This window comes from Amphiprion ocellaris, chromosome 18, assembly GCF_022539595.1.
Source record: "Amphiprion ocellaris isolate individual 3 ecotype Okinawa chromosome 18, ASM2253959v1, whole genome shotgun sequence".
In the NCBI taxonomy this organism is placed as follows: domain Eukaryota; kingdom Metazoa; phylum Chordata; class Actinopteri; family Pomacentridae; genus Amphiprion; species Amphiprion ocellaris.
In genome coordinates, this window is record NC_072783.1 from 9158129 (window position 1) to 9185906 (window position 27778).

The window sequence follows — 27778 nt, forward strand, 5'->3', positions numbered from 1 at the left end:
GACACTAATGCGTGTAACACCCGGTGTTTGAGTTGTGTGATGGAGTTTCGCTGACAGACAGACAGTACCGCTGCATTGTATTACTGTTTTCACTCCGTCTGTCCTCCAACTCGGCGGTTTCTACCGGGAGCTCTCGGCCCAGCGACATGGCGGATAACATTGTGAGTACAGCGGCGGCTCACACCGGCGCCGGTAACGGCTCGACCCGGCTAACGTCAGCTAGCCGCTTAGCCCAAGTCCGGAGTGATGAGGCAGCAGAATTAGCTCGGCGAGTTAGCTAACGTTAGCTGCTTCTCATTAGCACTGAGTGACTGGGGCCTGCAGCTAGCCGGCTAATCCTAGCTACGAGGCTAGGTGACGGCATCCGAATGAAAAGAATCATTGTTAGCTAACGGAGAAGCTACACAACCATTTAAATCACAACATACATATCTGAGTTGTTATCTAGCAGCTCGTTAGCTAAACGTTAGCAGGCTCGGTGGTCGTACTAAGATGTTGTTCATCCCCTAAAAGTGATATTTTGTTCATTGTGGAAACGCCAGCACACCGTGACAGCGTTTTTACTTCAATGAATTCATGTTGCAGCAGAAAAGCGCCTCAGTGAGGAACGTAGGGGCTCTTAAATTAACGTCAACGTTACTTTTTTTTGCACTGTCATCGTTGTCATAACGTCCTGACAAGTGACACCACTGTGGAGAGGGGGAGAGAGGGGGAGGTAGCCCGTGTTTACACTGGCAGGTGTTGGGATCTGGACCAGGTTTTACTGTATATGTAGGACAGCTGCTTATTACTGGAAAACACTGACAATCCCATGTAAATGCAGGCATTTTCACAACGTAAATTAAATGAGTGTGTTTGGAAACAGCTACTAATTCTACAAGGATTGGGGTGATGTTACTGGGGAGTGCATCTGCAAAGAAAATGGATAATAATTTCAACAAAAGCTGCAAAAAGTTTGGAAACTTTCACCTACCGTGTAACTATAGTAGCAAAAAAAAATTTACCACGAGTCCTTTTTATTGATAATTGATGAGTTTTAATGACCTGTTTGAGTACAGGCCAGGAATAAAAGGGTTTATTTTGAATTTAATCACTTTAGCCTATTATCAAGGTGCACAGGTAACAGTTTTAATGTTAGCACAACAACGAAAAACACACAAGGAAACCCGTTTATAAATAATAATAAGGGCAATGATAAAGGTTGACTTCCTCTGTACTTTTCACCTTGACACTTTGATTTATTTATTTTGCTTATTTCTATCTATCTTTCTATCGATCTATGTCAACCACTGTTCAGAAGTTTGGGGTCACTTTGAAACGTCCATGTTTTTGAAAGAAAAGCATTTTTTTCAGTGAAGATAACATTAAATGAATGATAAATCCAGTCTAGACATTAATCTGGTAAATGACTATTCTAGCTGGAAACGGCTGATTTTTAATGGACTATCTAAATAGGGGTACAGAGGAACATTTCCAGCAACCATCACTCCTGTGTTCTAATGCTACATTGTGTTAGCTAATGGTGTTGAAAGGCTCATTGATGATTAGAAAACCCTTGTGCAGTTATATTAGCACATGAATAAAGGTGTGACTTTTGATCGAGAACATGAAATTGTCTGGGTGACCCAAACTTTCGAACGGTAGTGTGTATATATATTTATTTATTCTTTATTTTTCTTTGTCTTATTATTGTTTTGGTCTGGAACAGGTGCTCAACACATTTCACTGCGCGTTATACAGTGTATAATTGTGTTTGCAACAAATTAAGGTCTTTAACTTGAACCATGATACACAGTAAATAAAGCAAAGAAGGCAATAAGGATGAAACTGTCCAGGTTTAGGTTCCTAATGCAAAGATGCAAGTTCTTTAGCCTTTGAAGCAGTCTGTCAGTGGTGGGTTGCTTGTGAGATGGAAATGGTGGGTAACACGGGGTCATGGTTGTTTTTAGATCGCCAAGCCGTTCTCGGCAGGCTGCATCCTCCACCAGGGGAGGTCTGCGGATTAGCAGCCTCAGGAGGCCTGTATGGAAGCCTGTTGAAGAAAGCTGGGACTATATTATACAGAGATATGATAAGCTGTTTATGAGCCACAGGGGGAGGATGCTTTGAGTTTGTTCATGCAACCAAACTTTGTGTTTTCAAGTGTCTAATGCATTAACTATCAAAAATTGCTATTGATGATGATGTTTTATTGCCCAGGCTTTGGTGTAACACTGGCAGAAGCATCCAGATTTAGTATTTGATTCGGATGGTGCGCTTGTCACACAGAGCCTTGTGTTGCCAATTTAAATAAGTCATGTTGCCTCGTGTTGTTGCAGACTGTTTATGATCAGCATTATCCCTTAAGTTCACCAAGTATTTCCATTTAACCGACATTCCTTGTCTTTTCGCTACTTTCAGTGTTTCTCTTGCTTATTTTGCTGTGAACATATGAAGCTCGCATGTCCACACACTTTTGAATAAGGTTAAAATTAACCCTAAATCAGTGTAAATGATGTTATCAGGCAGACCTCTCATATAGATTAGTCATGAGAAATGAGAACCATGCGAGTTTCCTTTACATACCAAGCTGCATGTTGTGTTTGAGTTAATTTGCTTTACTTGCTTCCTGAAATGAAATATTGTGCAGAGCTAATGCAGTTTTTTCTTCTTTGTTTTGTCTCTTTCAGATCATCAGGGTACAGTCCCCAGATGGGATGAAGAAAATTCCTTCTACCAAGAGGGAGACAGCTGCTGCTTTTTTGAAAAAGGTACAGTGTGTAAAATACAATGATAATATTGTTTCCCTGCACATACACGCTACCATTCAAAAGTTTGGAGTCACCATGAAAACTCTCTCATGTCCTAACAAAGCAGACTTTGTTAGTCGAAGACGCTTTAATCCACTTCTGATGGCAGCTTCACATGTGAATAGAGGTGTGAAAAGCTGCAGTGTTTTGCTATTTGTTTTCCAAGCCTGACATGAAAGAGAGGGTTTTTTGTTGTTGTTGTTTTTGAAATTTTGAAAGAATTGGGAAAAAAAAAAAATTCCAAACACAGATGAACAGCTATCCCCTCCTCAAACTGGCATTAAATCTTTCTCTACACAGCAATTCAAACATTTATAAGCTTCTAGACTTTCTGTAGCACACATTCTGATCCAGCAGGGCCATATGGGTTCTGTGAAGTGACTGGAGATGATCTGAATTGTGATTGGCACTATATGAATAAAATTGAAATGAATTGAACATAATTGCACAAAGGTTTTCTAATCATCAATTAGCCTTTCAACACCATTAGCTAACACAATGTAGCATTAGAACACAGGAGTGATGGTTGCTGGAAATGTTCCTCTGTACCTCTATGTAGATATTCCATTAAAAATCAGCCGTTTCCAGCTAGAATAGTCATTTACCACATTAACAATGTCTAGACTGGATTTATCATTCATTTATCGTTATCTTTGTTGCTTTTCTTTCAAAAACAAGGACATTTCTAAGTGACCACTAAGTCTGCTGTTGTGTTCTGAGTGCTGTAGGTAATCATGTGATTTGTGGCCTCAAAGCTGTGAATTCTTGGGTTTATTCTTGCCGTTTTTTCACTTTTTAATGTGTTTCGTCTGTACTGCACAGTCACAAAGTGCGCTTGTGTTTCTCCTGGGTTTTCTCTTCTTCCTGTTCATTCTTCTGTAATGTACGAAGCTGTGCAGGAATACCCAGAGCAGGTCAGTCCTGCGCTGCTCCTCTGCTGGTTTCCACTATTGTCATGTGGTTTTGCAAAGGTAATTTGCATTTGAGGAATGTTGTATAGCTGTACACAGTTGTCATCACAACTGCTTGACAGGTTGTTTCACGGTGCAGGCATTACTTCACACCATTTCACAGACACAGTGTGAACGGATGTGACAAATGCATAGATGAAATAACGACACATTCAGTCTCGAATTTGGATGTTTTTTAAAATATAATGTCTGTTTTGTACCATCTGACCTTCAGTCGCATTTAAGCGCCTAAAATAATTATGGAACCATTTGAAGCATTGGCTTTGAACGACCTAAAATAGAACGGTTCTCCAGCAGACTGCTAGCAGCGGAGCTCTGCAGCAGCACCTCATCAAAAATGTATGTATCCGTGTTAAGGCAGGATGGTGTAGACTGCAGATCAATGCAAAGGGTAGTTTTCATTCCCCGCTGATGTGCAGCCAGCGATGGGTGGAACAGAAAACCACGGGGCCGACGGGCCAGAGACACTCTGAGCCCTGCAGGTTAGATTTCTGCAGCTGAGAGCGAATAAAAGAAGCTCAACGTGACGCTCCGTCTCTCGCTGTCTGGCAGGTTTTATACTGTGTTCTGGCTTTTGTGCTCAAAGTACCTCCTGACTGTTCACTGCTAATTTTATCAGCACTGACCTTAAAGATAAATAAATAAAAAACCCACAGTGCTCTTGCTGTCGGTAGCCGTTTTATGATGGTCTGCTGGTTTAGATGTCATGGGAAGCACTGCAATCTTTGCAATAAATGTCATGAATACAGTTTTAATGTCAAGATGATCATCCTGTTTCTATGTGAAGGTCCACTAATGATCGCTGAATAAACCTTTAGATGCATAAGTGAGGTTGTTTTCCTGCAATGTCTTTGTAATGAAAAGTTTTTATCATTTCGTATTCTAGCATATTCCTCAAAAAAACATTATTAATTTTTTATTTTACCAGGTAACGTCAGCTGAGAACAATTTTTCATTTGCAATGATGACCTTACAAGAGGCCCAGCAGAAAGAAAGATAACAAATAAACAATACATAGCCAAAAAAGAGATTTAAAAACAGCTTAGATTAATGCTTGCAATTCAGTGAAAACTGTCAGCATGTGCAGCAGTCAGCTAGGGTCTGCTGTAGCTTCTGTTTAAACATATAACGGATGGACGAGGTGACAGTTTCAGAGATTTTTTGAGGGAATTCGAAGCGATTGCTGCAGCAAAGCAAAGGGATTTCCTACCAAAGATAGTGCGAACTTTGGGGATATAGTGTTATGACAAAACATGTTTTTGATATCATTACATTTAAAATTTTAAGTTACCTTTTATACTTTTAAAGAAATTGTAATATTTGTATTACTACCCTTATCTTTTTATCACTGATAATAATCACCAAGAGGTGATTAAGTACATAAACTCGGAAGGACGGAGTGGAAAAATTTAAACAAAATGGTTATTGATATTCTTCTGCTGCTGTTCTGTGTAATATTCTTCTTTTTCAATTTTTAAAATGTTCAAAATCTTATGAATTGAAAAATAGACATATTTCAAACATGAAATCATTCTTATGTGGATAAAAATATATTAAAAAAACAATAATAAAAATTATTGTTCTTAACCAAAATGGCATAAAAGCACATTCATTTTTATACATTTTTGGCCCACTTACGGAATAGTGTAGGGTCCAGTCACTCGTGCATTTAAGGGATAATTCCATCCTAACTGATGAAATCCAGGCGAGTCTTCAGCACCAGGCTGAGTGTCTGCCAGATATGCGATGTGATGTTAAGGTGCCTTGGGATTTTCTGTTGGCTGGCCTGCTCAGAGGGCTCTTCATAACTCAGTCTGGTGGGCTGTGAAACAACCGTACGAGGTGTTCCTACAAGCTGAGTTCCTCTCGTGCCAAGAGGCTCTTTGCTAATCTGCTTTGAGTGAGTGATTGATGTTGTTTGAAGAGTGGTTGATCTTAACAGGAGCACCGGCGTCCGTGATCCGAATAGTTTCTTGGTGTAGATTCCAAGGAAGCAGACGCCTTTAGATTAAAGATAAGCCCAGAGTAATTTAAAATGTCATACCCTCTTTACAGTCTGGAAGTGTACTGATATTTTTATAATTTTGGTGTCGGTTCTAATCAGCACATCACCTCCACGTCTCCCACAGGTGGCCAAAGAGTTTGGGTTCAACTCCAACGGGTTCTCAGTTTACCTGAACCGCAACAAGACTGGAGAGATCCTGTCCCAGAACAAAACCCTCAGCCTGCTGAAGATCAAGTGAGTAAAAGCAGTCGGGCTGGTCAACTGAAATGGAACCAACCGATCGATTGATGGAGATTATGGAGAAGAAATCTTTATCTTATTCATCTACATTTCTGACGGATAAGTCCCAATAAGTCCTCAGCTGTGGATTTATTGTAGGATCATAATCATGTGATCTGACGTAGTGTTCACTTGTTGTCATGGTTACAGTGATGCCATGCCGCAATGATACAGAAGTCTTTCACAAATCCATGGATCCAGACTATAAGCCACATCACTGCCAAAATCTAATCACTTGATCCTTGTGTCATTTCTGACCTTCCCTGAAAATTTCATCCAAGTCCGTGAGTCCATTTTTGAGTAATGTTGCAAACAGACAAACCCACCCCAGTCATCACATAACTCTGCCAAGGCTCTGCCTTCTTGCTGGAGTAACAAACTGGAAGCAGAGGATCTGCACATATTTATAGGATTCCTGATGAACTGAACTATATCAGCTGATAATTTCAGCTCAAGAACTGTTCAGGACTGAAACACGAGTTAACTGCTGTTTTCAGATGATCTGACGTGTTGGTCGTTGAGCTAAAATGCACAAACTGCCACATGTAAAGTTTAAACTCCACTTTTTGTCCATCAGTTTGAACTAAATTCAGCCACACTGACCATTTCTTTGACATGGAGTCGGTTATTGTGGAGCTGACAGAGTAAAAGTTCAGTAAATGTTAAATCAGTCGGATCTAGCAGTGAGGTTGGACCAGTTCAAAGTTGTGAAAATACAGGGATGCTGCTAAAAATAATGGATTAATCCTGGAAGTCTGTTGATGTAGAACTTTTATCTTTATGAGTGTATCACTAGAGATTGTCTAAGCAATGAGAATTTAGTCCAGTTGACATGTTAGCGTTAGAATATGAATTCTTCATCCTCATCTTTAATAATTGTGGTGAGATTCAGTCAATAATATCAACTTTATGTATGTTTAAATTGTTTTACCAGAGCACAATACAATAAACAAAGGTTAGTGAAATATACACAATAACACAGAGGTTAATAGTAAAATAGGAATGAAAAAGAATGCAAAGTACAAAATGCAAAATGTCTAAGTGGATGCCAAGGAATAATGAAATAAATATAATAAAATAACACAAGTACAAAATGTAAACTATAGTAGACTAATGACAAGAAACAGATTTACAGAAAGTGAACTGAAAGTAAGAGTAAGCAGATGTATACAGTATTGAGTACTGTGACTAAATAATGATATATATTTACATAGAACCTTTCAAGACAATTTCAATGTACTGTACAGAGAAAAACATCAAAATGAATCCATTTAATTACAAAATATTAAAAACGTTGATTAAAAAATACCCCAAATGAATATAAAAATGATTAAAGTAACAATGAATTCATAAACTATAATGCATCGTCAACAATCACATATGATAAAGTGAAGCCAGAAATCGTAAAACGAAACAACAACCAAACCACCAGTATATTAAGCAGTAATTTAAAAGTTATTCCTGTTTCTTATAGAATTTATATTTCAGAAAATAATTGACATGAATGGCTCCTAGAAAATGTCTTTCAGTATTAATGAGGTTGTAACTCATCAAAACACTAGTCAGTCGCTGGGAATTTTTATGGTAATTTGCGCAAATTCAAGCTAAAAATTGATGACAGTTTCAGAATAACTGAATTATAAATGATGCATTTACCAGAAAAGTCATTGCTCTTAATTATTCTATGTGGATTATGAGGGAATACAGTGACTTAATGAGGTTTTACTGTGTGTGAATGTAGTCACTGATGGTGTTTTCTTGCCTCTTGTTTTATTCTTTAATTGCTTTAATCATCTTATTTTCTCTGTTTTTCGTTTTTCTAGGCATGGGGACATGTTGTTTCTGTTCCCTTCAATGTCCTCCTCCTCCTCCGAGGTGATGGACACGGCCACCCCGCACACATCTTCATCACTACCATCCCTCTCATCCTCCTCCTCGTCCTCCTCCTCTTCGTCCTCCATGATCCCTCGGTCCTTCTCAGCGCCGCAGGTCCAGGAGGATGAGATCGATCAGTATCTGGCCAAGCAGGACGGCAAAATCTACAGGAACAGAGATCCACAGCTGTAAGAGGGAGACCCGGCCACAAACGTGATGCAGATTAAATGCAGATGTTGGATTCCTAATTATTCTCTTCTTATTCCAGATGTCGCCACGGCGCCCTTGGAAAATGTGTGCACTGTGTACCGTTAGAGGTAACAGAAGTTGTGTTTTATTTACTGCGAACAGAATCACAATAAGAGGAATTTATTCTGATTTAGGACCTCAGCTATCGATTATTTTAGTAATCGAGTATGTAATAGTTTTTATGTTGCTCATTGTTCTCCATTAAATACCAAAATAACACAACAATGACACGAAAAGATGCTTAGATGACAAAAAAGACACAAAAAAGGATGCTAAAATAGCACAAAAATAACAAATTGATGCTTGCATGACACAAAGATGAGACAAAATGATGCTAAAATACCACAAAAATGACACAAAGTGACAGAAAAATTACACAAAGGGATGCTTAAATTACTGAAAAAAATGACAAAAAGACACAAAAGGATGTTTAAATGATTAAAATATGACACAAAAAGACAAAACAATGCTAAAATAACACAAAATGACACAAAAGGCAGATAAATGACACAAAAGGATGCTTAAATAAAAAGACAAAAATGACACAAAAGAATGCTAAAATACCACAAAAATGACAAAACGATGCAAAATGATAAGAGCGACACAAAAATATGCTTAAATAACTAAAAAAAATTACACAGTGAATAATTAAAAAATGACAGACAAAATTATGCTAAAATAGCACAAAAATGACATAAAAAGGCAGAAAAATTACACAAAGGGATGCTTGAATATCTAGAAAATGACACAAAGACAAAAGGATGCTTAAATAATTTTAAAAAAGACACAAAAGAATGCTAAAACACAAAAATGACACAAAAATGACAAAAGGATGCTAAATCCCCACAAAAATGACACAAAAAATAAAAATGACACAAAAAGATGCTTAAATAACGAAAGACCCAAAAGGATGCTAAAATAACACATGAATGACAAGATGATGCTTAAACAACACAAAAATGACAAAAAGACAGAAAAATTTGACACAAGATGATGCCTAAATGACAAAAAAATGATAAAAAGACACAGAAAGATGTTTAAATAATTAAAAAATAACGCAAAAAGACAAAAATCCTATAAAACTGACAAAATGATAAGAATGACACAAAAATATGCTTAAATAACCAAACAAAATTTACACAATGAATAATAAAAAATGACACAGACACAAAATTATGCTAAAATAACACATAAATGACATCAAAAGGCCGAAAAGTTACACAAAGGGATGCTTGAATAACTAAAAAATGACACAAAGACACAAAAGGATGCTTCAATAATTTTTAAAAAGACACGAAAGAATGCTAAAATAACACAAAAATGACAAAAGGATGCTAAATTACCACAAAAATGACACAAAAAGATGCTTAAATAACAAAAGAAAGACACAAAAGGATGCTAAAATAACACAAAAATGACACAAAATGATGCCTAAAGAACTAAAAAAATGACACACAGAAGGATGCTTAAATAATTAAAAAATAACACAAAGACACAAAAGGATGCTAAAATACCACAAAAATGATAAAAATTGCACAAAAAGATGCTTAAATGACTAAAAAGACATTAAAGGATGTTTAAATACTTAAAAAAATGACACAGAAAGACACAAAAGAATGCTAATTTGACTTTTTTTTCCCCTCCAGCCTTTTGACGAAGACTACCTGAATCACCTGGACCCACCAGTGAAGCACATGTCATTCCACGCGTACCTTCGCAAGCTGACCGGTGGAGCCGATAAGTGAGGAGTTGTTTGTAATCTTCCCATATTTGTGGTCCATTCTTGTGCCCGACGCTGAGACAGTTGTGATCTCTTTCAGAGGGAAGTTTGCGGCTCTGGAGAACATCAGCTGTAAGATCAAGTCCGGCTGTGAAGGTCATCCTCCGTGGCCAGAGGGGATCTGCACCAAGTGTCAGCCCAGCGCCATCACACTCAACAGACAGGTGTGTTACCACAACCAGTGTTTAAAGATACAGTCAGGTCCTTTAATCCAGTATTAATACAGATAGCACATTTAAAATACTTAACCGGCACATTTTTCCTCACTGGGGGCTCATTTTTGTGGTTGTTTTGTCTCCTTGTGATTATTTTATGTCTCAATTTTGGCTTTTTTTTGTCACATTTATGGCGGTTTCTATCTTGTTTTTGCCATTCCGTGTGTCTTTGTGACAGTTTTTGTCTCCATATACTGTAGATATTTAACTATTTCCATGTTTCCAGACTTTTCTCTCTACTCTGCTCATCATCTGTAGAAAGATGTTTCACCATGCTGAATGTATCTCCAACAACTTGCTCCTCTGTTCACTGTTTCTGAGCCATGCTGCATTTATTTTATTGATCCAGTAGGTTTAATTTTTCTGCCACATCACTGTCACACCGTATGAAGTTTGGTTGAAAACTCAGAAATTTGTGACGTGACTGTTGGTAGAATTCTCGATTGCTCTAAGAAACACCACATTTTGGGTTATTTTTATCGTCTCTGATAGAAATAGTTTATTTTTTGTTGAGTTTTTAAATTATACATGTAGATTAAGGTGATTTTTTTTTGATGAACTCGTGTGATTTTAAGTCTAGATTTGATTAAGTTTCCTATTATGTCAAAAATGAGCAGTTTAGGGAGAGTCTTAAAGCTGAAAGTCTGACAATTATTTTAGTTTTAACAGTTTCTTGCTCTGATTAATGGTGTCATTTTGGTGATTTTTAAATTTTATTTTGAATTGATTTTTGGCCAATCTTTAAATGAGATAAATGTAATACAGTTTTAAGCTGACATTTGGTTCTTTTTTTGTGATGAAACCATTCAAAGATAATTGAAAAGGTTATAATCCAGTGATTTTCTGTGTAAAACCTCTGACCCTGATAAATGGTGTAATTGTGGGGATGTCTTTCAAACCCGTTGGAGAGTTTTGGGGGTTCAGATGATTAAGATAAAGTGTAAATAAGTCCACATGGCTTTGGTGTTCAGTGTCTTTCCCACTTCAACATGCTGCTGGAACTGGATTAAAGGAACTTGGACTAAGTTGGAGACACATTAATTTAGTTTTTGTGTTCTTGTTGCAGAAATACAGACACGTGGACAACATCATGTTTGAGAATCACACCATTGCTGACCGTTTCCTGGACTTCTGGAGGAAGACGGGCAGCCAGAGGATGGGCTACCTGTACGGCAGGTACACCGAGCACAAAGACATCCCTCTGGGCATCAGAGCTGAGGTGGCTGCCATCTACGAGCCCCCACAGGTGAGAAAGAAAAGTCCATTCTGTCCTCATCAAGTCAGTTAAAATGTCTTTTGCTTGCTGGTTTCAGAATGCCACTCATAGCAACCTGAATTCAGGCAAGTTTAAGTCATTTTAGACAATGTTTTCGTTATTTTGCAGAAATTTGACCCATTTTCTGTCAATTATGAAGGTATTTTAGACCATTTTTTTGTCTGCTATCCCTACCCAGATCCCAACATGTCCTTTTTCTTTTTTTCTTCAAGAAAGGTGCGCGCAGCACTGCGCAGCAGCCAGAGCTGTCATTGACAGGCAGCTCAAATGAAATTTCGTTGTATATGAAAATGTGCAATGACCAATAAAGATTGATAAAGATTGATTGATTATTATTTTGCACAAGTTTCTAGGTTTCCATCATCTTGGACATTTTGTTCACCTCTTTTAGACAAGCTTAAGTCACTTTGGACTAAATTTGAGTCATTTTGAACAAATTTTGAGTCACTTTGAATACTTCCAGCCTCTCCAGACTTTTCCTCTCTACTCTGCTCATCATCTGTAGAAAGATGTTTCACCATGCTGAATGTATCTCCAACAACTTGCTTCTCTGTTCACTGTTTCAGAGCCATGCTGCATTTATTTTATTCATCATGTAATGTTTGAAAGGGCTGCACAGTGGTGTAGTGGTTAGCACTTTCGCCTTGCAGCAAGAAGGTCCCTGGTTCGCGTCCCGGCTTTCCCGGGATCTTTCTGCATGGAGTTTGCATGTTCTCCCTGTGCATGCGTGGGTTTTCTCCGGGTACTCCGGCTTCCTCCCACAGTCCAAAAATATGCTGAGGTTAATTGATCATTCTAAATTTCCCGTAGGTGTGAATGTGAGAGTGATTGTTTGTCTTTGTATGTAGCCCTGTGACAGACTGGTGACCTGTCTAGGGTGTCCCCTGCCTTCACCTGAGTCAGCTGGGATAGACTCCAGCCCCCCATGACCCTAGTGAGGATTAAGCGGTGTATAGATAATGGATGGATGTAATGTTTGATTTTCCTTTCATGATCATTTTGAACAAATATTGAGTCCTTTTGGACAATTTGTTTCAGACATTAAGAGATGTTTAAGTCATTCTGGACATTTTTCAATTATTTTGGAGAACTTTGAAGCCATTTTTGACCAATTTTCTCAACAATTTTGTACACGTTTCAAGGTTTTTGTCATTTTTGACCAATTTTGAGTCATTCTGGACATTTTTCAATTATTTTGGAGAAATCTGAAGCCATTTTAGACAAATTTTCTCAATTATTTTGTACACGTTTCAAGGTTTTTGTCATTTTTGACCAATTTTGAGCCATTTTGGACAAACTTTGAGTTATTTTGAACCATTTTTGGGTATTCAGAGAAGTTTAGGACATTTTGGATGATTTTCAATCAATCGGAAAAGTTTAAGTCACCCAAGTCACTACTGAATACAATTCTGTCTTCAGTTTAATTGTCTTCTGCTTGCTCTATTTTATATTTATCCGTCTAACGCTCCCTGCTGGGTTTCAGAATGCCACTCAGAACAGCCTGGAGCTGTTGGAGGATCCCAAAGCTGCAGCTGTGGATGAAATTGCTGCCAAACTGGGGCTGTGCAAGGTCAGTCTTTGTTCCTCATGGGAGCTTCGTCTGAGTCTGACCTTTAAATCTTTGCATTCTTGCAATTTGCATAAACTGTGAAATTTGAACTGGAGGCTTGAGGCAGATTTTTGCTTCAAAGCGTTTCACGGATCCAACCATTTAACCGTTAAAGCGGGGGTCTCAAACATATGGCCGACTTTGTAAAACTGTAAATTTAAAGTGAATGCTAGATCTTAATGAGCTGTTTTGATCATAAAGTAAAATACTATATTGTTGAATTCCATATATGTTAGTAGATGTTTTGTGCCTTTGTAGATAAACTGTGATCTGTAAATGATAAACTGAGGCATAATGTTGTTAAAATTGCACGTTTTTTCCTTAACCCTGTAGAGCCCAGCGTAGCACTAATGCTATGATTGCATATTCCTTTTTGATTGGCGGTAAATTTGAAATCGGAGAAGATCATTCTTTTTGCATATAAAAGCTGGGGAGTTACACTAATATGTCACACATTCACCAGGTCTCAGGGTGCTTTTTTGTTGCAGTGATGGGTTTGTAGAAATACACAATAAAGTGCACGTAACAAAAATCTTTATAAACGAGACCATGGGATGTTGTGCAACTTTTTTGAGAGATACAGCTATGCAATTTCTGTATTTTGAAATATATATGAACAAAACAAAAACGATTTTCTTTTTTTTTTGATTTATTGCACTTTTAAGCAATTTATTGTTGCAGTTAAGACATAAGTCAATACATATTATTAAAACTTGGCATAAAAGAGTTATATTGAAGCAATTAAAAATACTCCAAAAAATTGCACTACAGTATGTAAAAATGTAAGCATATGTCCTGGACTTGCACAATGTTAGGTCTGAAAGGGTTAAGAAACTTCAGGTTGTTCATAATGTTTTGCAAAAAGATAGTTCCTTAAATGTGAACATTTTCAGAGTTGCACTTTTTTGAACAAAAACAAAGGGGAAAGTTAGGAGTTGTGGTTATTTATAGGTTATTATGCTGTGATTGTACTGGTCCTGTATGTGACCCGTGGACTAAAATGAGTTTGACACCCCTGCATCAAAGCGTTCAGTAATACCAGATTCACGTCCACTTTTTCCAGTTTGTTGTCAACCACTTACTGCCAGTATCATGTGTTTGTCATGTGACACTATGATGTGCATATATATGTGCTGGTGTTTGTGCTTAGGTAGCTGTTTTCTTTTGATTCCTGCTCTTAACGGTTCATATAATGTCGTATAATATTATAATCACTGCCAAAACTATATTATTTCCTCACGTATTTGGTCTTTTTCTCGTTCCGTAGGTGGGATGGATCTTTACCGACCTGCTGTCCGAGGACACGAGGATAGGAACCGTCCGCTACTCGAGAAACAAGGTGAGGACACGGCCGATTCAAAGGCGATTTGGTCGACAGATTAACGCTGTGCTCTCCTCGTGATGTAAACGTCGTTTTCCTCCATCAGGACTCACATTACCTGAGTGCAGAGGAGTGCATCACGGCGGGATACTTCCAGAACAAACACTCAAACCCCTGCAGACTCTCTCGAGACGGACACTTCGGATCCAAATTTGTGACCGTCGTCGCTACAGGTAAGTTTAATTTTTTGGTGTAACGTGATACTTAAAAGCACAGTTTGACCACATGATATTTAAGTAAGACAACACAGTAATTGGTACAGTGAATTACAGTCATCACCTGATTTAAAAACAGCAAAGAAATGAGGTATTTCAGGGTTTTTCAGGAGGGTGTAGGGTTGCCAATCAGGAAATAAAAGTTTTATTTGCCTGAAAATATTTATAATTCTTCAGTATTTGGCTTTTTAATAAAAAGTTTGGTTGGTCGGATGTTGGAGTTACTGGTGCTTTCTCTGAAAAACGAATTTTCCAAGAGCATTTTCTAAATTCTTTATGAACTCATCGTGTGTGATAATTCGTTGCTGCAGTTCTATCTGAGAAGTTGTATTTTCATCGTCGTCGCAATATGAGCATAAGCCTTAAATGCATCACAAAAGATGTCAGGAATATCTTTTAATTTCCCTGCATTCACACAAACATTTGACCAAAAAGGTGCACGGGAACCTCAGATTAATTGGTTGAAATTCACTGTTGACTGTGAGGTTGATGAGTGAGGACAGAGAAGAGTGAAGACATATTTTTATTGAGTTTAGAATAAAATATTTTCAAAAGAAATTAAACTTTAATTTCTTTCTAAAATTAAAAAAAAATTAACTTCTCATAGTTGTATTGCCTTACGTAAATTAACATTCTGCTTATTGATTGGGTATTCATGTGCAAAAAAAGCATTTATTTATTTCTTTATTCAATGTTTGAGGTCTATATTAGCAGTAAACTGATTAGAGAACTAGGTAGTTAGTGTGCACACTTCAATTTATTTAGATTTATTCATCACAGCTCATATCGTCATTCCAGTACTGAACATTATTATCAAACAGTGCAGAATTTCTTCATTTTCTGCAGGTCTTCTTGACTCTTCGACACCATTTCTGCTGCTTTCATCATGAATTTATTTCTTCTGTGTTTTCAGCAAAACACATCAAAGCAGCCTTCAGAAACTCCTGCTGGTTGCAATGATTTACACAGACACTTTTAGAGCCGACTGATGCTAAACCACTCACTTTAACTCTGCTGAAAATACTCACTAGCCTGCAGATAAAGCAACAGTGCTTGTAGAATTAATCCAGCTTTGAATGTGTCTAAACAGAAACAATATTCTCTCTTGTTTATTCGGTTAAATGCTACACTTAAATCTTATAGTGGTAGGGAAAACCTTGGATTGTATTATTTATTTACAGTCTAACTTAAAATTTAAGCCCCAAAAAACTCTCTCATTTTTTAGAGGATTTTCAATGAAAATAATCACTTTGTTCCTAAAAATGGCTTAGATTCAACTCTGCAGCACAAACACTTTAATGCTACTCTGCAAATTCCAAAGAAGAATAATGGTCCAGAAAGCTCAAGGATTGTTTTTTTTTTTTTTTTTTATCGATACACGTCAGTTTAAAGGTAAAAATGTTCTGTCATGGTGCTTATTTTGCTCATGATGTGTCTTCCAGCATATTAAAAACACAATATCTACATGTTAACAAGGTTAAAAAACTGGATTTTCTCTGGAGAAGTTCTTTTTAACTTGGTCGTGTCATTGAAAAGCTGTAACTACAGAAATGGTTCATGTTAAATCCAAGGCCAGTCGAGCAACATAACACAATCCAGGCCTTCTGAGGCTCTGCTGGGTCATATTTAGAAGTAATTTTCAGTGAAAATAATTGCTTTGTTCTTATAAAGGGCTTAGATGCAACTCTGCAGCACAAACACTGTAATTCAGCCGTGCATGTTGCAACCAGAAGCTGATTCTGAAGAATAATGGTCCAGGAACCATCAGTACACCTCAGTTTCAAGGTAAAAATGTTCTGTCGTGGTGCTTATTTTGCTTTTGATTTGTCTCCCAGTGTATTAAAAACACAACATCTACATGTTAGCAAGGTAAAAAACTGGATTTCCCTGGAGACAGTCTTTTTAACTCAGTCACTTAGTCGTGTCATTGCAAAACTGTAACTACAGAAATGGTTCATGTTCAATCCGAGGCCAGTTGAGCAGCGTAACATGAACCAGGCCTTCTGAGGCTCTGCTGGGTCATATTTATAAGTAATTTTCTGTCAAAGTAATAGCTTTGTTCTTAAAAATAGCTTAGATGCAACTCTGCAGCACAAACACTGTAATTCAGTCATGCATGTTGCAACCAGAAACTGATTCTAAAGAAGAATAATGGTCCAGAAAGCGCGAGGATTGTCTTTTTTTTCGATACACCTCAGTTCTAAGGTGAAAATGTTGTGTCATGGTGCTTATCTTGCTCTTGATGTGTCTTCCAGCATATTAAAAACACAACATCTGCATGTTTGCAAGGGGAAAAAAAGGATTTTAGCTTAACGTTACCTTAAACTTGATTGTCTTTCGATTTGTTGTCATAGAACAAACATACAAACGAAGAGCTTGTCATTGAGGTTCCAACAACTGAGGTTGCAATCACTTTGGACTTTACGATGCAATGATTTTGGTGGTGTCTCTAAATTGAGTCTTATATTCAGTCTATTTGGTCCATTTTTCAACAGTTCTTAATATATGTTTGAGTCTCTCCGTGTCAAATGTCTCCTCAACCGTGTCTTTCCATTGGTTTGGGGTAGGAAGTCCTCTTTAAGCCACTTCCTGGAGAAGTACTTTAAACTGAGTCATTTAGTCGTCTCTTTGCAGAACTGTAACTACAGAAATGGTTCATGTTCATTTGGAGGCCAGTGTAACACTAGCCGGCCCTCTGAGGCTCTGCTGGGTCGAGTCCAGCTGCTTTCACCTTCCAAGTTCTTCTTGTTGGTTCCAGCAGTGACCTCATCGCTGTTACTCGCATGAATGAGGTGCCGGCGGCCAACGCTGACGTCACGGCTACTCATCTGGTGCCAACCAGAGCCAAGTCCATCTGGTTTACTTTCTCTGGTGCAGAGGCTCAATCTGTTTGCAAATTAGTCTCATGTGCGACACCGAGAAGACTTTAGATGCTCGGTTTGTTTAAGTTATAGCGTCCTGAACGGCGTCTTTGTTAGTATTTCTGTCAGGTGGACTCTCTGAGATGTGTCACTTTGAGGCAAATTAAGTCCAATTGGACTCATTTAAAACAGATGAATTAAATCAGATCAATATTTAATGAGCATAAAGTTTGCTTTTGATGCTTTTAATAAGTAATTAATCACAGGAGTTGTTTTTCAGACACATTCTTTGATCCGACATCAAATAAGAAGGTTCAGCTGCTCTCTTAGCTGCACTTTTATTGTCTTGTTTTCTGGTTGTATTTAGTTAATAAACTTGAGAGATCAATGAATAATCCGCCTGGCTAATTATGTGGTCTGATGTTCTACATTTTTCCCATTATTGGTATCATTATTGTTTTGTTTTCATCGTTTTCAGGTTAAATAAATTAATTTAAAATGTCCTAGTTTGGGTCTTATGCATACATTACCATTCAAAAGTTTAATTAATACAGGGCAACTTTGACTAATATGGAGCAACTTTAACTATTGTACACTGCTGTTCAAAAGTTTGGGGTCACTTACAAATGTCCTTATTTATGAAAGAAAAACAGTTTTTGTCAATGAAGATAATATTAAATGAATGATAAATCCAGTGTAGACATTGTTAATGTGGTAAATGACTATTCTAGCTGAAAACAGCTGATTTTTAATGGAATATCTCCATAGAGGTACAGAGGAACATTTCCAGCAACCATCACTCCTGTGTTCTAATGCTACATTGTGTTAGCTAATGGTGTTGAAAGGCTCACTGATGATTAGAAAACCCTTGTGCAATTATGTTAACACATGAATAAAAGTGTGAGTTTTCATGGAAAACATGATATTGTCTGGGTGACCCCAAACTTTTGAAGGGTGGTGTATGTCTGAATTTGCCTTGAGTCATCTCCCTATCTGATTGGTTACAAACAACACGTAATAGCCAATAAGCTGACATAAAAGATTAAGTTCTGTTTTAATTAAACATGTGTAACGTATATATGTATATGTTTTTGACACCAGTATTTTCATTTTTACTGCAAATGTAGATCAGTTCTTCATATCTGTCTCCTTGACTGATAATTGCTACCAATATCGATTGACCCCTGATACTGAAAACAAAGTACAGCAAATATTCCACCACCTCCGATCACCAGGTCAGATTCAGGATCAGTCAGAAGATTCCTGCTAGAGGATCTCCAACAGCCATCGGGCTCTTAAGGAGTTAAAAGGTCGCAGTTTTGCATTTTGTTACAGTATTTGTGTTTCTGTGTTGTGCTTGCAGGCGGTCCAGACAACCAGGTGCACTTTGAAGGATACCAGGTGTCCAACCAGTGCATGGCTCTGGTGAGAGACGAGTGCCTACTGCCCTGCAAAGACGCCCCAGAGCTCGGCTACGCTAAAGAGTCCAGCCTCGAGCAGTACGTCCCCGACGTCTTCTACAAGGTACGACACAGGCAGCAGCACACTGTGATTTAGTGTAGCAGGATGGACACGCTTAATGCTCGTCTTTACATCAGAATAATGACCTCCAGTTGAATATTTAGTTGTTTGCGTTCATCCAGATGTTGAGATGTGTGTTTGACTTGACAGGACAAAGACAAATTTGGAAATGATGTCACATTTCTAGCTCGGCCTCTACCCGTGGAGTACCTTATCATAGATGTGAGTAAAATATACACATTTATTAACACACCATACAACCACTGCCTTTCTAGATTATTTCCTTTTTTATTTTCTCCTACAGATAACTACAACTTTTCCAAAGGACCCTCAGTACACCTTTTCCTCAACACAACGTTTCCCCATCGAGAACCGCGACATCCTGGGAGAAACACAAGTAAGTACCTGGTGGATTAACTCATCTAAACCTTCTCTCATCAGATTCAACCACAAATACTGTCCAAAATATCTAAATATTTGCACATTTTAATCACTTTTCAGTCCAGTTTTATGTATGTTTTACATACGTATTACAAAACCAATCAAGGAAATCAGACACAGTTGATAATGTGTGCATACAGAAACCTCAGAAACAAGAGGATGAATACATAATTGGTGACATTTATGAGCGTATTTATAGTGCATGAATGGATGCATGTGAGTAATGTCAAAGAATATGACATTAAATAACTTTATTGCATTAATAGAAGTAATACAGGGGGTTCACCTTTTGCTAAAGTTGGTGTTTGGAGTCTTAATGCATGTGTGATTTGCTAAGTCCTTCCTGAATACACAAGTTTTTTAAAAAGGCCATATAAAGTCTGGGAAATGTTCTTTAACATAAGCAAAAGTCATGAAACGGTGTAGAATATTCCTTCCAACACATCTGAAGCTGCTGTTTTTATTCAGATGAGTAGAAACGGAAAGCAGCAGCTTCATACACCATCTCAAACCTTCCTTTTCCTAGTGAAGTTTGTACAATTTTGTGACTGAAATTAGCAAAAACCTGCTGATTCTTGGATGGATTGGTGACTAATTTATACCTTAAATGGATCTTAACACGTCTGAAATCTGTCTAACAAAATCACAAAGAAATATCAGATTTCAGGAAAACTGTAGTACGTTAAAATATTTGCTCTTTAACGTTTAGAAGCACAGTCTGAAGGTTAACAAGTTGACCGCAGTGAACTCCAGCTGCTGTTTGTAAGAGGTTGTGATGTGGTGGATACATTATCAGTTATTTATTGCATTACTGACAGTTTTCTTTACTATATTTATGAGGCTGGTTCCAGTTTAGCTCAGTAGCATCTTGCTCTAATGGAAGAAGCTGGAAAAACTACGACAAATTTAAATTATTGTAAAAATGTAACTCTGATGCAAAGCAAGAGATGAACCTGATCGTCTTCTGTGATTCGGTATAAGAGCCTCGGCTTCTCCGCAACTGCTTTTTAATGTCAGTTTCACTCTTTTAAATATTCCTCAGATGTTTTGCTTAGCCGTGGTCCACCAAAATTTGGGATGACTGATCCTTTACGCTGTTTCTTAGTAGCTAAAATCTGTACAGTCTAATGCAGTGGTCAGTTTTACTGTTTTAGAGAGGTGTTGTTTTATTTTGGAAGCTGTTTTCCTGACTTTACCCATGTTTCTGAATGAGGGTAGACTTTACAACTGAAACCTCTCTGTGTATAACGCAGCGCCAGAGAGCCACAAACTGCATCCTGCATATTAAACCCTCATAAATGGTGTATTTATTGCTGACCATTCGAGGTTTTAGCTGCTTTAACTGAGTGTATTTACACAGCGACACTTTAGCCCGCATAATCATGTGAATGATATCGTCATTTGTTTTAGCCAGATTTCCTCACCTCACTTCATCCTCTACTTAGACTTAGACGACTTTATTAAACCTCGTAGGTAAATGAAGTTGTTCCAGCAGCATGAATATTCAATACAAAGGGGTAAAAAATAAGACAACACAGAATATTACGGTATAAAGTGAAGGTAAAATAAAACGAGATAAAATAAAATAATAAATAAAATAAATATAAAATATGATAAACTAAAAATAAAATAATAAATAAAATTCAATTAAATGTAAATAAAATGAAAAAATATATAAAGAAAATTTAAAGAAAATAATAAATAAAATATGCTAAAATAAAAATAAAATAATGAATTAAATGAAAACAAAATAAAATATGATAAAATAAAATAAAAATAAAATACAATAAAATAAAATACAGTGAAATAAGGTAAGAATATAATATAGAAAAAAATCAAGAGAATATGCAAGAGTGACAGTATTTTTTTTTCAAAGGGTATACATAAATGTGCAAATGAACAGAAAGTGTAAACAAGAATGTGCTTGGACATGCAAATGACATAAGAAGATGCAGGTAAGTCTACAGATATAATGAATGACATTCAGCCTGACCTGGGAAGTTACAGCTGAGAACCGGAGAAAATCAGACTGCCCTTGAGAGTCCACAACTTCCAGAGTTCAGCGACACTTCTACATGTTTTCGATGTCGTTTGTTTGCAGGATTTTCACAGTTTAGCGACATACCTGTCCCAGTGCACCTCGGCATCATTCCTGGACATCGTGTCAGACTTCCACCTGCTCCTCTTCCTCGTCACCAACGAAGTCATGCCTCTGAGAGTAAGTTGAAGCTTCAAAAGCCTCCATTTGTTTCCCATTTGTGGTGCAGAATGTGGCCACATTCCTCTGCGGTCTGGAGCCGGTTAGCGTCCGGAGGATGTTTTCACTCAGACCTTTTTGTTCTGGCCGATTTTCAAAGCGGTCCATCAAAACGCTGTTTCTCTGTGGCGAACCGTCTTCTGTAAAACCTCACGAAACAATAGAGCTGCTGGTGTGTTTTTACTTGTGGATGGATGAGGGTTTGTGTTTGTGTTTGCAGGACAGCATCGGGCTACTACTCGATGCCGTGAAGACTTCTAATGAGGATCTGGCACAGACCTGGAAGAAGTCTGAGCAGTGGGCCACCATCGAGCAGCTGTGCAGTGAGTACCTCAGACCTTTACCTCAGCCTGTTTACTTTGAGCTCTAATGTACATATTCTCTAGTGCTGGAATGATTAGTTTATCAGTTAACCATCTAAACCCCCAAATACCTATTGGTGAGTTGGAAAGGCAAGTTACTGTTGAAGAAAATCAACAAAATTACATCATTTATCTGAGCAAGAAACTGCAAAATCAGAAAGAAATGTCTGATTTTTAACTTTCTGATTGTCCTTAATCTACTTCCACACTAAATCAAAGCCTAAAATTGTGACATTTCATCAAAATTATTTCACTCTACATGCCTCCTTTAGAAATACAAACATCAAAATACACCAAAAATAAACCACTTGCATCAAATCCTGTAAAAAACACCCCAAAAAATCTGTGTTGAACATTAGGGAAACCATGACCAACTCTGCTGTGACAAAGTGTTCAGGTTTTATCTGCAGGCAGTGTTTCCACAGAGAAACCGAGGGGAAAATCAAACCAACTGGATCAATAAAATAAATGCAGCATGACCCCGAAACAAAAAGTAATTGAGAAAATTGTCTAAAATGGCTTCAAAATTAGTCAAAAATGGCTCAAATTTATGCAAAAAAGCTAAAAAAAATATAGCCTAAAATGACGTAAACTGGCCTGAATGGCTGATAAAAAAATGTTCAAAATGACTTAATGTTTGTCCAAAATGATCATGAGAGGAAAATAAAAGCTACTGGATCAATAAATAAATGCAGCATGAAGATACATTCAGCATGGTGAAACATGTTTCTACTGATGATGAGCAGAGTAGAGAGGAAAAGTCTGGAGAGGCTGGAAACATGGAAATAGTTCAATATCTACAGTATATGGAGATAAAAACTGTCACAATGACACATGGAATGGCAAAAACAAGATAGAAACCGCCAAATATGTGACACAAAATGACAAAACTGAGACACAGAACAATCACAAGGAGACAAAACAACCACAAAAGAATGCAAAAATACCAAAATAATGCTCAAAAAAGCCGTAAACAGAGGAGCAAGTTGTTGGAAGATACATTCAGCATGGTGAAACATCCTTCTAGACGATGAGCAGAGTAGAGAGAAAGATAGTGGTTTTGTAGAGGCTGTAAAATGTAAATACTTAGAAAAATGGTATATGTATTCATTGTAAGTTTGTTTTTTTTTCCTTCAATTTTTATAAAACAAATAAAGAAGTAAACATTTTTAGAATATTTTGAACAAAAGGTTAGGTGTCTGTATATGGTCCAGATCTGAAAGGAAGACGGGGTTGTAGACGCTCACAGGGTTTTAGAGTCAGGCTAATTCCTGGGTTAGGAAGGATAACCTCCGTAAACAGTCACTGAAATAGGAAATGCTCTTTTAAGATGCATTTTTACATGGACTTTTTTGCACAACGTTGCTTTTGTAATGTTGAATACAATCTGTAGTGTACTTCTGAGAGTAGGTAGAGCACAAGCAAGGGTCTAGTGAGGAGAAAACAACCTGGATAAGAGCCATAAAACAAGTTCAAGTGTGACAATCCGTCTCCTGTCCTGCAGGTACGGTGGGTGGGCAGCCCTCCAGCTCTCTGGGTTACGGGGCCATGGGCGGCCCCTCGGTTCCGGCCTCCTCCTCAGCCATGTGGTCCTGCCTCCACTGCACCTTCATGAACCAGCCCGGCACAGAGCACTGTGAAATGTGCAGCCTGCCCCGCAGTTAAAACCCTCCGCCCTGCTTCCACGCCCTGATCAGCCACTGCTCCAGGACCAGCTGCAAGATTCGGACGCCCCGTTTTCGTTCAGTCCCTCGCCTCACGTCGACGCCTCCGCCCTTCCCGCCTCGCCGGCTGCTCGAGGGACGCGCTCGTTTACATCGAATTTCACTGAGTAAATAAACCAGACTGTTTGGTGTTTTGTGTCCCTCCTCACAGCGGCTCCGGTGAGCGGCGGGTTTTAGGTAAAGCACTTTTGGCCGAGGCCCCACCGTCACCCCCAAAATAAGCCTCCCTCATGGCTCAAATATATCCTGCTGTGACTCAGGACGGCAGCAAAGACTCAAGTGTTTGGATGTTTTCTCACATCAGTGCCGCTCTCACTCTCACAACGTCTTCTGGAAAATCTTGCTGTGTATAAATACATTTGAGGAATGACACTGTTATTTAATTTTCTTCTTTTTTTTATTATTATCAGATTGTAGCGCATATCTTAAAGTTTTGAATCTTCAGCGTGGACTCTGCTGTCAGGTTTTTCTAGGTCTGTTTGGCCCTTAAAGCCCCTTAAAGTACAATCATCGGACCTGAAAGAGCTCCAGAGTTACCCCACCTCAGTACAGAGTTTCTATTTTCAGTATTAAATTAAGTCCCACGTTTTGACTTGACACCTAAAGATCTTTCGCTGGTTTGTTGGAATCGTAGCTTTTTTGGATTTGGTGGTTTTGAACTTGATCAGGCACAATATGTAGCTTATTTTATCGGCTGTATTTTCTTTTCTTTTTATCTCCGATATCGCGCCCATCTCCATCCTTATCACTGACTCACAGAGTTTTAGCCGTGAGGTGCTTTAGAAAACAACTGGTGCTCGCCACTCTCCTCTCCGTCACTCTCACATCCCCCATGGTTCTTCTTTTGTTTCCTTACTCACGCCGGAGCGTAACCGAAGTTCCTCCACTAAAGGGCCCCTGCTGGGTTCATCCCCATCGCTCAGCCTTCAAAGACTTTGCTGCTCGGAGTGCAAAGGGGTCATCTGGGTCGCCGTAAATCTGCGAGAAGGATGGCGACGATCTGCTTTGTAAAACTCAGAAAGCTTCTTCCTGCAGGAGGCTTTAAAGAATGCTTAGCATTGATATTTTTTATAGTTTCTTCTTTTTGTACAGAGCTACGGTTGTCGGTGGTGAGAAAGGGGCTGAGAATGAAAGCTCGTCTCGATGACACTTAAGGGGTCAGTTCAACCAAATTATAAAAAAATAAAACACATAAGACATATTTTAGTACTTAAATATAACCAGATATATATCCAGATCTCGACGACGTTTCCAAGCCCAGGATACAGTGGTGGTGTCTCAGAAAGTTTGTCATTAAAATTAGGACGTTTCGCTTATTGCACCATCCAAATTCTCTGCAAAAATGAACATTGTCAGCGTGTAGGTTGCCTCTTGGAGGTTGTAGTTGTTGGTTTTTATAGCAAATGGGAAATTTTGGAAAGAGATAGTGGAAGGGGAGGAGAATGCAGCGTGAAATGTACGCTAGAAAGGGCGGACTTGTATCCAAAGTCAACATCTGGTAAGTCAAGACTACCTCCACCCAATACAGCGGCTCTTTTTTATAGCAGACATGTAATAGCAGGAAAAGCATAGGTCAAGCCAGAATGTCCGTCATGAAATTGAAGAGTGGAAATTTATTCGTTGGAGCATTGAAAACTCAAGAGGCGAGAAAAAATTCTTCATGTAAAAATGGAAAAAAGTAAGAAAACATGTTGCTCTGTGTAGTAATTTCAGTGAACTGACCCTTTAACTCAGTACAATCAGTTGTGGATGTATAAGGACGGTCGATTAAAACTGGTTTCTTTTGGATTTTCTGAATACTGCGACCGAGTACTTGTTCTTAACATCTGGCAGCAGCTGCTCAACATGTGCCCAGTTAGCAAAACCAAACCAGAACACACTGATGTCAATCCACACTCAACCTGTTTACAGTCTCAGGGCATCAGAAGCTGCCATTTCATCAAAGCCGCCGATGTCTAGGAGATGCAGACAAAGTTCATATCAACCAGTGATAGACGTGTAGGAGTTTTTCTGGCTTCATAAGAAGGTCGAGCAGATGGAGGTCACATAGCTGCCGTTTCTTTTTTTTAAAGTTATTTTTTTGGCCTTTTTTAGATAGGCGCAGTGAGAGAGAGAGACAGGAAACAGGGGAGAAGAGTCGGGGGAAGACATGCAGCAAAGGGCCGCGAGAGGGAATCGAACCCGGGCCAGCTGCGTCAGGGACCAGCCCCTGTACATGGGTCACCCTCTCAACGCGTTGAGCTATACGGGCGCCCAGCTGGTGTTTCTTTAAGGTTAGGTCCCAAACCTACTTGTCCAGGTTTGGAAAAAGATCCTGGTTTAGGTTATCAAACAGGTTTAGGTAACTCAAACACCAACTAAGAACATTTAGCTAAACACTTACGTCTATTTCTGATGAACTAGCCTACATGCTAACAGTTAACCGGTGAATTCACCTGATACAGTGGCCGAATATGATGAGATCTTTTCCAAATTGGTGTAATTTTTCAGGGCAATGATATTGTGTGATTAAAAACTAGTTTCATGACTTTAAGTATGTGTAGTTAATGCAAGAAAAAAGACAAATTAAATTGGCTTTAGTGTATTTTTAGGCTAATTTTGAAGTATCACCTTAGAAAATGCTAACAGAAACAACAAAAATGTTGCTCAAAAAAAGTTTTTAGGTTCTTTTGAGGTGCATTTTGACTTCATGGGTGATGGAAATACCTTTTTGGATTTAGTTCCGACAAATAATTACAACTTTCCCGACTGAAAACAACTCCTGAAGATATCTCTCTGATTTTCTTCTTGAAAACGCCAAAATGTTGTTTCATCTTTGAGGTTTTTTTTGGGTTTTTTTGCCTTTTAACAAACGATTGGTTTTGTTTCCAGTTTCTTCTTGCAGTTATAGCGCCACCTTCTGATAACACAAATTTATTCTGTCCCAACCAGTTGACAGAAACACACCTATTTCACATTATCTTTTGGGATTTATTTTTGTGAGTTTTAAAACGTTCACTTCAAATTCGCGTGACAACGAAACACGGCTAGCGACACTAAAGCTAACGAGCTGCACATTTAGCGTTCTTCCAGCTCCTGAACCGTCCCGATTGATCCAGAATCTTCTTTTAGTCACGTCCTCGGTACGTTTCCCGCTGACTGAAGCATCCTCAGGCCTTTTATCACCACTGTTGGTTTCTTTTTCCCTCCTAACATTGTGCACTGTCACAGCAGATGGATTTTATTCAAAACTGATGGATACTGAAGTGAGGTTGTCAACGGGGTTGTGTGCTTCTTCTAAGAGCGTGACGGTGAATTCCATGGATGAATATATTTTTAGTTGTAGTTTCATTTTGAAAACGCCTGGACAAAAAAACCTATTTTGCTTTGTTTTCGCCCGGTGGTCTCATTCTTCCCCCGCCCCCTGTGTGGATTGTTGAGAGTGATTTCTCTGATGTCATGGTAACGGACGGCAGTGACCTTTTTCCTTTTGTATTGATCCGGGGGCCGTTTGCTGAGCAAGCATGCTCTTGGACCTACAGCCGGTCCTCACTTTCCACTAAGCTAACTGAGGACTCTGAAAATTGTATGCTGTTGACCTGGATTTGAAAAAAAAACCAATAAAAAAAACAAAAAAAAAAACAAAGAAGGAAACCGATGACGTCTTTGATTTCCAACAACTGTTCAATTGGTTGTGATGAAGTTTGGTGCAGATGTTCTCCAGAGGTTGAATCTTCATAATAATCCTGTGATTTCCCACTCTGGCGCCACCAGCAGGTCAAAGCTTAGACTCAACAGATTGGTGTGAAAAAACTGCTAATACTCAGGATGAATTGTCAAGTCAGAGCAAAATTAAAAGAACAGATGTCCTTTAATGTAGAAAAAAAAAGACAAATTTGTCTCACACACTAACTAAAAAATGTAAAAATTGACATTAAGACTATAGTGTTCTTTATGATGTGAAATTACCTCAGTAATTTACATATTAA

At 38.3% G+C, this 27778-nt stretch overlaps 1 protein-coding gene across 1 annotated transcript; it reads left to right on the forward strand.

The window, feature by feature from the left end:
* Positions 1-27447, forward strand: nploc4 (NPL4 homolog, ubiquitin recognition factor). Its single transcript, XM_023280973.3, has 17 exons — positions 1-161; positions 2670-2750; positions 5890-5999; positions 7868-8107; positions 8188-8236; positions 9815-9909; positions 9989-10112; positions 11230-11409; positions 12923-13009; positions 14316-14387; positions 14476-14602; positions 18869-19029; positions 19177-19248; positions 19331-19423; positions 21569-21685; positions 21945-22047; positions 23591-27447. Exons 1-17 carry the CDS (start codon positions 147-149, stop codon positions 23749-23751), a joined length of 1887 nt encoding a protein of 628 aa, XP_023136741.1. The 5' UTR covers positions 1-146; the 3' UTR covers positions 23752-27447.
* The last annotated feature ends 331 nt before the right edge of the window (positions 27448-27778 follow it).

Coding starts and splice junctions, on each gene's coding strand:
- nploc4 (XM_023280973.3), top strand. Junction 8,237..9,814: donor TGCACTGTGTACCGTTAGAG/GTAACAGAAGTT, acceptor TTTCCCCTCCAG/CCTTTTGACGAAGACTACCT. Junction 11,410..12,922: donor CCATCTACGAGCCCCCACAG/GTGAGAAAGAAA, acceptor GCTGGGTTTCAG/AATGCCACTCAGAACAGCCT.